Source organism: Eptesicus fuscus, chromosome 14 (assembly GCF_027574615.1).
Source record: "Eptesicus fuscus isolate TK198812 chromosome 14, DD_ASM_mEF_20220401, whole genome shotgun sequence".
NCBI classification, from domain to species: domain Eukaryota; kingdom Metazoa; phylum Chordata; class Mammalia; order Chiroptera; family Vespertilionidae; genus Eptesicus; species Eptesicus fuscus.
The window spans coordinates 7,817,304-7,828,984 of record NC_072486.1 but is presented as its reverse complement, the minus strand read 5'-3'; the positions used below and the strand labels follow the sequence as shown (position 1 = coordinate 7,828,984).

General features: G+C 45.4%; 1 protein-coding gene across 3 annotated transcripts in view; it reads right to left on the bottom strand.

Moving 5' to 3' along the window:
* Window positions 1-1,825: 1,825 nt before the first annotated feature.
* The window catches only part of PDE1C (phosphodiesterase 1C), a 288,406-nt gene continuing 278,550 nt past the window's right edge, over window positions 1,826-11,681 (bottom strand). For all 3 annotated transcript variants that reach the window (XM_054726097.1, XM_054726098.1, XM_054726099.1), the window contains one exon: window positions 1,826-1,995. In XM_054726097.1, the coding sequence (XP_054582072.1) occupies window positions 1,826-1,995 (170 nt within the window). The remainder of the gene's footprint in view (window positions 1,996-11,681) is intronic.

Below are 11,681 nucleotides of genomic sequence, written 5' to 3'. Positions count from 1 at the left end.
CCTCTAATTTTAAATAAATTGCTTAGTAGCTTGATGGGCATTAAATTCTTTAACTGGCTCAATTGCATAAGCCATTTTATTGGAAATGAACTTCAGAGAATGAAAGGAGAGGCCCTGAAACCCTTTACAATCAGACCCCAGAGGGTGTGGCATCAGGCACAGCTCCTTCTTTTGGGGGCTGGGGGTGGAGGGGTGGTCCTGGAGATATTTTCCTGGATGTGGAATCCTCATCACTACACCTGTTGTGGCCCTGTCCCTAGCCAGGCTTAGCTACAGCATCAGAACTTCCCTTATCTTTCATTCTCGTCACCAAAGACACAGTGGACATCATGAATCCCACTTTCTATGTAAACAAACTGCGGCTTGATTATGCCATTAGCTCAAGGACCTGAAACCAGCATAGACAGGACAGGACTGGAGATCAGAGCTGCCTGACAGTGAGCCTGAGGTTTCCCCTCATCAGACTTTCTGAAGGGGTCGAAAGCTGTGTCTGGCCTTGAACCTTTCCTTACAATTTCTATGAATTTAATGCCAAAGTGAAAGCTCTAGGAGAGCCCTGGTCGGTGTGGTTCAGTGGTTAGAGTGACGGTCTGCACACCAAAGGGTCAAGGGCACGTACCTGGGTCATCAGGGCCAGTGTGGGAGGCAACCGATCCATGTGTGTCTCTCTCACATCGATGTCTCTCTCTCTCCCCTTCACCCCTCCCTTCTACTCTCTTTAAAAATCAATGGAAAAAAGTATCTTCAGGTGAGGATTAACAACAACAACAAAACTCTAGGAGAGACCCAGTTGGGCTAAAAATGCCGCCACAATGAGAAGGGAGGTGCAGACTTCCGTTCCACCAACGCCTGTGAGAGCATTTGAGCTCCCAAAGGACTCAGCCATGTGGTCTGTTAGGAAGATGATCTGAAATTTAACTTAAAGGCATTTTCAACCTTACAGAGACAAATGTGCAATTAAGGAATTCCAATTAGCTTCAGCATTTTATACCCTCCTGCCCCAGGACCACAGGACCAAATGGACACATCCTGGAGTAGGTTTCAAACCTAGACTCTCTGAGGCCTGGGCACCTCATTGCTTCCTAGCATTGTCTGCTGTGAGTGAAGGTCAGGGTCATCTTCCTTTCTATTGCAAACCCTCACAGCCTTACACGAGTCTATTAGGCCTGAGGCACGCAATGAGAACCAAAACAAGGGTCTTAACTTTGAACCTGGATCTGCTCAGTAAGCCCAAGTTCAGAAATATCTATGAACACACAATTCCTAAGTCTTCTTTTCCCACTAAGACTGCTTCCATTCGGAAGCCCAACTTTTGTTTGGAGTGCCTCTACTTGGAAAGGGACATGTTTATTTGAATTTTAAACATTGCATTTAAAATTGAGAAAAATGGCTTTAGAAGTGCAGTTATGAAATACAATGATTACTAACCAATAGTCTTAGTGGAGCAAGCCAACTTCCAGGGATAAAAATAGTATCAAGGGGAGGAATTTCATTTTTTCTGAACAGGTTGCATCGTGTTAATTTTAGTCCAATTTAGACTTTGAAAGATTTAGAGCAATAAAAGCCACATGAGACAACCCGCTTACTCATTTGCTGGGAGGTCTGCATTGACCCCCAAATCCAGCAACTGATGAGTTTTTAGCAGAAGAGTGAAGGGAAAAATCACACACAGCTCCTCTTTGCCCTGGTGGGCTCAACCATGATGGCACCGGCCCTCCCTCCCTCCCCTCCACTCCCAGCAGTCCTTTGGAGGTATACCTGGTGGCTGGTGAGTGCTGAGAGGCAGAGACTGGGCCCCTCCTCCACCCCCTCTCTTCCCCTTGACCTATTTCCTGTTCCAGTTATGGGAGATGTTCTGAATCTTTTTCATTTTGATCCTCTGATCCAGCATCTTGTACCTTGCAGGGTGCTCCTCCATTTTCTTGGGGACCGACGGCGCGTAGGAGCTGGATGCATAAGCGGGGCGTTTAAAGTGGCGCAGCGGAGGCTTGATCACTGGCGGCCATGCAAAGGAAGGACAGACAGCCGTTAGCTCAGCAAGGCCCCAACAACCTCCTCACCCCGAGACCTGTTTGTTGTCTTCAAAACCAGGAAACAAACAGAGTGAAACTCTCCCTGGAGTCTTAGGGAGACAGATGAATAGGACAGATGAATAAGCATATTATCACCTTGGCCACTCACTTTAAATCAAGACAAATTCCTAGAGATAAACAGTGATGAGCCCAGAATGTAAAGTTCTTTTCTAATGAAGAATGGGGGTAAGGAAGAGGGAGGGTGCAGGGGGGTCACTTTGGGGAAGAGCAAGGCAAACGGAAGTGAGCCGAGCCATGTCATCAACCAGCATTTAGCATTGTCTGTAAGCTTTCGGGGTTGCGATGTGGCAGGCAATCGTGAGCTGCTAATACAAAGTACATCCTTGAGAAAATTTTGCAAAAATATATATAAAGCTCACGTATCCAAACGAACCAAAGATCTGAACAGACTCCTCACCAAAGAAGATATACACATAGCAAAAAAGCAAAGGAAAAGATGCTCAATTTTTATCACTAGGGATTTGCAAATTAAAACAATGGTGATAGCCTTAGCCGGCTTAGCTCAGTGGATAGAGCGTTGGCTTGCAGACTGAAGGGTCCCAGGTTCAGTTCTGGTCAAGGGCACATGCCTGGGTTGTGGGCTCAGTCCCCAGTGGGGGAATGCAAGAGGAAGCCGATCAATGATTCTCTCTTATCACTGATGTTTCTATCTCTCTCTCTCCCTCCCCCTTTCTCTCTGAAATCAATAAAAGTATATTAAAACAACAACAATGGTGATATATATACTACACACCGATTAGGATGGGTAAAATAAAAATTTTAAAATCTGATGATGCTCATTGCTGGTGAGGGAGCTCTCACTCTTGCTGGTGGGAATGCAGGATGGTGCGGCCACTTTGGGAGACAGTGTGACAGTTTCTTGGGAAGCCAGACATAGTCATACCCTGTGATCCAGCAGTTACCCAATGGACTTGAAAACTTATGTCCACATATAAACCTGTACATGCATTTTATAGAAGCTTATTCATAATTGCCAAAGACTGAAAGCAACCAAGAAGTCCTTCAATAGTTAAATGGAGAAACAAATTGCAGAACATTCATACCAGGGAGTGTCATTCAGTGGTTAAAAGCAAAGAGCACAGGGGGGTGAGGGCATGAGTTGGGGGGAGGGTTGGGGGGTTAATGGAGGGATGAGGACACATATGTAATACCTTAATCAATAAAGAATTTTTTTAAAAAAGCAAAGAGCAGTCAAGCCGTGTGAAGACTTAGGTAAATCTTCCATGTGTAATGAATGCCAAGTGAAAGCCGCCAGTCTGAGGAGGCTACACACTGAATGATTCCACTTAGAGGACACGCCTGAAAGGGCAAAACAATAGAAATGATCAAAGGATCAGGGACAGCCAGGGATTCGAAGGGAGGAGGGGGTTCAAGCAGGTGGAGCACAGGGGATTTGTAGGGCAGCGAAACTATTCCGAATGGTACTGTGGAGGTGGATACATCAAATCCAGAACACACTGCAGCACAAGGAGTGAACCTTAATGGATGCAAATTTTAAAAATAATTTCGGAGGTTAGGAATCACAGAATGAAATGCAGGATGTAACAAAACAATCTAATGGCATTACGAAGGTAGGAAACAGTCTTATTGAATAGGGTGTAGCAAAAAGACACTCACCTAAAGAACTGGATGTGAGTGCATTCTGTTAGACTAAAGCCCAGCAAGGCTGCGAACAAGTACTGTATATGGGTAGACAGTATTGTTGGGAGTACTAGTTAACAATTCCAACAGTACCCTACGTGTCTATGGCAGTGGTCGGCAAAGTCATTAGTCAACAGAGCCAAATATCAACAGTACAAAGATTGAAATTTCTTTTGAGAGCCAAATTTTTTAAACTTAAACTATATAGGTAGGTACATTGTTATTAACTTAATTAGGGTACTCCTAAGCTGGCCTCTGCTAAAAACTCAAGGGGCCAAAGAGCCGCATGTGGCTCGCGAGCCGCAGTTTGCCGACCACTGGTCTACAGGAACTGAACAACCATGCATGTGAATAATGGCTGGTGAGAGCCAGGGTTCTCACTGCTGGAGCAGAATATACAAATAAGTGGAAGGGTCAGAATGGTCCAAGTGGCTGTACGAATTCAAGTTTCACTTAATGTAGATATAGATGGACACATAAACACACATTTTCTTGGTCTATTAGCTGAAAAGTTCTAGAAGCGATGAAGTAGCTACAAGCCTAGAAGTCTCAGTAGCAACAAGCACTGCTAGTACCCAGACCGTGGCTTCTAATACTCTTCTCCAATGAATGGACCCAGGATTCTTTGTAGAAATGGCTGGTTCTGGGACTAGAGAACAAGATGAACCTGGAGCATCTTGTAGTGGCAGAAAAGTAAGAAAGTACAAAAAACAAACAAAATACCACGAAAGACAGGACAAAGGGTCCCCCACAAAATGAAAGAGCTCCCAAATGGCCAAAGTTGGAATGATTTGACCATCAAAATAAACACAGCAGTATGGAATTATAACCCAAAGTGTAAAATAAACATCCATGGCTTTATACCAAGATAACTACATACTGGAATAAATGAATAATTTTGGGAGAGTAGACGCACTTTTCAGGCAAAAGAATTCCAAATAATTCATGTTGATGAACCTCCCTCACGGAGAAGGAGCCTTTTGTGTGGGCTGGAGTACAGGCTGGGAAGGGGGCCAAGAGTAACCTTACAGTGAAGAAATCTAACAAACTCCTCCTCCGCCAGGAGATCGAGGTCGACGTCAACAGTGATAAGCGGTGTTGGTAGTATACACCCTTATTTTACGGGATGAAAATGCAAATTATGTAATGAAAATAGCACTTTACCTCTGTGGTCTTCCTCCCAAAAATACATAACCCCATTCTAACGATGAAAAAGCATCAGATGAGTCACAGGTGAGGGACATTCTACAAAATACCTGACAGATATTCCCCAAAACTGTCAAAGTCACCCAAAACAAAGGAAGGCGGAGAAACTGTCACAGCCAAGAGGCACCTCAGGAAACGTGTGACTAAATGCCAGGTGTTATCCTGGGAGGGACCCTGGAACTGAAGAAAGACACTAGGTAACAACCAAGGAAATCTGAATAAAGTGTGGACTGTCGATAGGAAGAAAAGCACACCGTCTGACCTGCAGATCTGTACGCAGAAGAAGGTAATTGATACTCCTCCCTCTGCTCCACTCCGCTATATCCCCACCCTCTGCCCCGCCTCTTCCCCTTCCTGCTCCTGCTGGGGACAATGTGAAGGTGAATCAAGGTGAAACCTGGTTAAGTGATCATCAGGAACAGGTGAGGTGTGCTAATGAGGTGAAAGGTGTGGAGGAGCAGAGATGCTGACTCATTGCCCGGAACGCGAGTTCTCTCTGCGGCTACTCTGCTCCTGGAAGGGCCAGCAGGAGTGTGATGGGCAGGTTGCTTGCAGGAGTGGGACTGAGGGATGGCTCCATTAAACAAGAGAGAAACCAGCTGTGCCCATCTCGTCCAATAACAGGAAAATGCATGGCGTTTATGATCAAGGAGATTAGAAGCAACTTCAATGTACAATCACAGGGAATTAAATATCCTACTGTGGCACTATGGAAAAATGATATAGATGTCTATTAATAAAAATGGAGGTACATGCAAATAAAAAAGCAGTATAGATGATCTAACCTTATTCCTATAAAAACATATAAGTATTATGCACAGGAAACTCTGTAAGAACATACATTTAAACCATAGCAGTGATTATCTGTAAGTAGTATAAACATGATTATTTTATATCTTGTTGGTTATTGACACTTTCTAATTTTTCTATTATGATCAGGCTTGAGTGACACAACTTTTTACAAAGAAACATACTACTAAAATGTCTTCTACAGTATCGTAGATTAGACCTTTTCTACAAAATCATACATAATAGAAAGACAGTAAAACTATGTTTACTCTGGGCCTTAGTTGGAAACATCTCAGAGAGCTCCTAGCTGCATACACATTCGACAGCCTATAGAGTAATATTCATTCATAGGCATCTTAGAGCACCTACCGTGTCCTGCTGATGTCACCATGAACAAAACAGGCAGAAATCCCTGCCCTCGGGGGGCTTCCATTCTAGGAACCCTCTCTGAAACCTGTGGCTTGCTTACAGAAGAAAAAGCGCTCAAGCATGATTAGTGATTCCATTACTACAAGCCCCAGAATACACACACACACACCAACTTTGCCTTTTGAGTTAGGCTGACACGGGAAGACGTTCAGCACATGGTGCTGTGGGGGCACCATAATGCACACGCAGAACAACGGAGATGTTTAAGATCTCAGAGTTTCTTAGGGTAAACAAGGGATCGCAGCACAAAACAGTCTAGGGACAAACATAAAAACAGTCTCCTTACCCTGGAGAATGGGGTAGAGACGGGAGAGGGCTTCAGCATCAAAGCTGGTGGTGCCAACATCGGGCCGGCTGATTTAGCGCTCAAATCACGGTCCCTCTCCACATTCATTCCATTTTTGAGCTCAGCACGAACCCAGGCAAAGTATTATTGAACTTCCACTTCTCAGCCTGAAGAAACATTTACCGTTTGCTGGAATTCTGATCATCAGAACAAAAACTCTCCTTGCCACCAGAGTCATGGCAAATAGAGTTGAACCCTCTGACAGAGATGGGCCCCCCACCGACATGGTAGAAATACTTCTATGCCTGGCATTCATTCGAAATGTGAAGAAAAGGGAAATTCAGAGAGTGCTGTTTTGTCTGCACTGATGGCCTTTCCCCTCTACAGGGGACCCCCGATTTGATCGCAGGGCAAAAGAGCAGAGCCAGAGATGAGGGCGCCATCTAGAGTTTAACAGGGACTTCTCTTTCTGGGGTGCTGGGGTGGCCTCCTGAGGACTCCTTCAGTCCTGAGATATTCCTGGAAGGGGATCTGACCCTTCCCCTTCAGTGACTGGGCACTTCCCACAGCTGAACCCAAGCAGACCTGATGCAATCCCCTCCCCCATTGAGAAGAAGTAAACTGGGAACAGAGCCACCCCCCCCCCCCCCCATGCCTGTTCATCAGCAAGGTGGACCCTTTCCTCTTCAGGGCACAGTCACAAAGTCTGCTCTCGTCTCTTGGAGCAATGTACTTGCGGAAAGGATCTCATTAGCTAATGAAGGCTTGACAAAGTCACGTGTCTGCGTAGAACCTGCACTCGACAAAGTCATCATTGATACTACTTTCAAACGTGCTTAGGAAAAGACAAGTTCAAGTCAAAAACTGACTCTTCATCACCTTTATTTGGCAATTACACAGGATGTTTGTTTTTCACAAAAGTGGTGTTCTTTTAGGAGTTTTAGTCCTCCTGGGTTCAAATCTCATCTTTGTCATAAATACCACAATTCCTCCCAAAGACGTCTATGACCTTCACTTCCTCTGCCACCCACCAGTTTCTCTCTGTGTCTCTCTCTCTGCGACCATTTTGCTTTTGGTAGCTATGTGTGTGGGATGGGGGGAGGACAAGGAGAGAGACTATTACATAGAAGTGTTCTTCTTTAGAAAATAGATACGGATTTATCCTATACTAGTAGCCCATCGCGCAATGTCGCGCACAGTAGGCCACCCGCAGCTTCCGCGGGAGCCGGCGGGAACCGCAGCGAGCCGCTGGGAGCCACACTGCTTCCACGGGAACCGTGAGGCTCCCACGGGAGGCAGAAGCGAGCCGCCGGTGCCCACGGGAGCCAGGAGGGAGCCGCGCCACTTCCGCGGGAGGTGGGAGGGACCCACACTGCTTCCGTGGGAGGTGGGCCCGCCATCTCCTCTCTGGGCCTGTGCTCGGCCACGGAGGCTGCGGGCCGGTCCCCTCGTCCCTGTCCGTGTCCGCTCTGGCTCCAGGGGGCTGGCCCAAGCTGGGTGCGGTGGCTTGCTGGCCCCCCTGTCTCCACTCCGGACCTCACCTGCATGTGCAACCTCCTCCTGTCTGGTCGTGACCCATTATGGAGTCCTGGCCTAATTTGCATATTTCCTCTTTATATAGATAGATAATAAAAGCCTAATATGCTAAGTGTCTGACTGTTCGACCGTTCAACCAGTCACTATGACGCACACTGACCACCAGGGGGCAGATGCTCCGAATGGTAGGTTAGCTTGCTGCTGGGGTCTGGCCGATTGGGACTGGGTGAGATGGGCCAGACACACCCTGGAGCCCTCCTGTGGTCCCTCTCTGGCCCCAATCGTGCACTGGTGGGGTCCCTTGGCCTGGCCTGTGCCCTCTCACAATCCAGGATTCCTTGGGGGATATCTAAGAGCCAGTTTCAGCCCAGTCCCCACAGGCCAGGCCGAGGAATCCCACTGGTGCACAAATCTGTGCACCAGGCCTCTAGTTAATATATAAAATTGATGGCTGTTAGTTGGATTCAGGTGTTAAAATATGACTGAAGTTTTATAAAACTCCTTGTTTAGGCTGCTGTTTCTCAAAGTACCTTCAATAAAGTTGTGAATGGAATAGATGTTGTTGTGGGAGGGAGGGGGGTCTTAAGTCCAATTTAACTGGGTGAAGGTTAAACGAGTCTGTTCATGGTAGGACTTTGAGACCTAAATGACAGAGAAGCGTATTATGAATCCCTAAGAATAGCCGATAGCATGCAGATTCCTAAATTTTATCAGGCAAAGGAACCCCCTTTATCAGGAGCAAGTCACAGAGTATTTGGCGGAACACTTTCAGAAAGACTGGGCTAATTCGCTCTCCTATCACATCCATCTCATTCCTGCAGCACACCTGCTGTTCTGCACTGAGTGGTCGCAGGCCCCAGAGAACAATGACAGGTCCTCGTGGAACCTAGTCCAGCCAGATTCCCAGAGTGGAACCACAAGCTGCAACGGCACCCCGCTCTTCCCGACTCCTGCAACCGCAGTGGGGCCGTTGGCACCCGCACTGGGGCCGTGCTCAAAGGCAGCGACGTGGCTCACTCTCAGCTTCTGGACAATTTCGAATATTGGCACCTTTTTATAAAAAGAAGTGTCAGACACATGATTTCTTCTGTTTCAAAGATAAAGCCATGATATTACCTTTTCAAAATCCATTTCCATCTATAGACAGTTTCTATCTACATTTGCACACACACACATGCACACATGCACACACACATATATTAAACTAACAAGATAAAATAATTATTTAATGCTTTTAAGTGTTGTTTTACCTGAAAAACAAAATCCCTGCCATTCATTCCATCTCTCAAATCAGTGTTTACTTGTGGGATGAGTCTAAAATCTAATTAAAAACCCTTACAAAAATCACCCATGAGTTTTGAATTGCAAGGGATTAGAATGTTATTAACATCAGTTCCATTGAGGATAGAACAATATGAGACCTGTGATGTTCCGTTCAGGACCTGCCATGGTAAAAAATATATATACATACAATATCTGACACAAACTGTGTACTGAGCACATGCTACACATTTAACTTGAGCTGGTCTATCGTCCTCACTACAACCCTAATAGGCAAGCACTAGTATCGCTTCCTTTCGGGGTGAGGAGACAGAGGCGTAAAGAGCTTCAGTAACTTGCCCAGGTTCACACAGCTAGTGCATAGGAATCTGGATTCTGGTTTCTCATCCAAACGGTCTGACTTCAGAGCCTTCCTCCCGTATTTAAAATAACTGCTACCTATTAAACGCTCTGCACCCTTATGAGTTGATGACAAATGAGTTCATTTAATAAAAGTATTACTTTAACTAAAAATAAAAGACTAAGAAAGTTCTCCCTCCAGCAGATAATCATCCTCAGCTAAGTTCTTTGTTTTCATGTGTTCGCACTGGCAAGCACCAAGGACATGAGACCCGCTGTTTCCAAGAAGGGAGATATTTGGAGATTATACAAGCGAAGTATTGTGCTTGGTTTTTCTCATCAATGTGTGCATTTTTTCCACGTATGCATAGGAAGGTGGGAAGTGTAAGGCGAAATCAGTAGTGTTTATGTCCCTCCTTCACATCAACAACGACCTACGCCAGAAAGAGTCCGTAAAGATAAATTTCTTCAGTGTTCTAGAGCTCTGAGGGCTAAATAACAAATGCGTTTTGATCTAATCCATGACAAGAATGACAACTGCCATTCCTCAAAATGAACTCAAGATAAAAGACAATTGCCAATACAGCACTCATTGGAATCTTCACGTAAAAGAAGTGTGCTTGAACTTGGTACATGGGTAACTGGTCTAATCCCCAGGCAGAGTACAAGTGCGAAAGATAGGTGGGTAGAGTGCGGGCGATTTGACATTGTGTCAATGTCAATGAGACTCAGAACAAGGAGTGCCAACTTTGCCAAGCTATTTATTTGATTATGCCTCCATTTCCTAATCTGTGGAATGGAGATGATGGTACCTTCCTGAAGAGTTGCTGTGATGATTAAATGAGGTCATAGATAATACATGTTAAGAACCTATCATTGTCCCTGATATTTGATAGATGTGCAATACGTATCAAAGTATTTATTATAAAAAATCCATATTAGGGGGGTCAGAAGTTAACATTTTTGAAGTTAATCACTCAATAACTTACAATGTACATAATATTTTGTTTTGGTAAAAGAAACGTAAGCTTCCTAAAACGTCTTCAGACCTCAGAGCTGGTCAGTCCTCTTCTGAGGGATCCTCTGGATGGACGTGTTAGCCGTAGTCCCCTAGAACAGGACACACAACAATGTCATTGCAAGCCAGCTGGCATCTGCACACACAAACTGTCTACATCAGGCGGTGGAGGTTAGAAGCAGAGCCGCGTCTACTGCCAACACTACCGTGCACGCCAGCAGCTGCACACAGAGGAGCAATGCACGAGCTATCCGCATCGGTGAGTGACTACAGTACTGTACCTTTCCATCTAGGGATCCCTCCAGCAAAGTGGTGTGACCGAGGCACCCGGGGGCATCTGCTCAGAAGGAAGTCACTGACTACTCTTCCGCAGTGGCAGTCAGGACCGTAAGAGGCGGTGAAGCTCCGGGCCACTCCTCCAGCGAGAGCCAATGTATCCTCAGCTCTCCATCATTTACGCCCCCCCCATGGAGCTCGACGAGGCTCACCAACCCCATAAGGCAGAGGCGAGGTTGGCTCTAGAAAAGAATTGGCTGCAGGTGCTATGGCTTTACCCTGTAAGAGTCACTTTGCTAAAGATGTGCAAGGATTCAAGGCGAGGTCCCCAGACTAGTTTTCTGGTGCTGGAGCTGCAGGAGGACCCCTCAGGTAGTTTCAGAAACCACACGAGCTGTTCTTTAATGACGTGGTCTCTGGTGGCTTCTGGATTGGGGCACGTTATTTGCAGAACTTCCTTTATATCTGAATTTTCAACACCCATATCGCTCAATAGGTTAGAAAGGGAAAACATTACATCTCTCTGAAATATATGTAAAATCATGTCTACATGGAGAAAGACAAACAAAGCTGTTTTGGAAGACAGTAGTAGATTTTTCACTAAAATCTACTCCTGTATAGTAGCCTGCTAAACAGATGTTAAAATAGATGTTTTCCCAAGACCTAGCTTTATATTTTGCACAGGATTTATTTTGCCATAGATCAGCAAACTTTCTGTGTGAGTGTGTTTTCTAAGTGTCTCTTAAAAGCAGGATAGAGCTGGATTTTGGATTTTTTTTTATCTAAT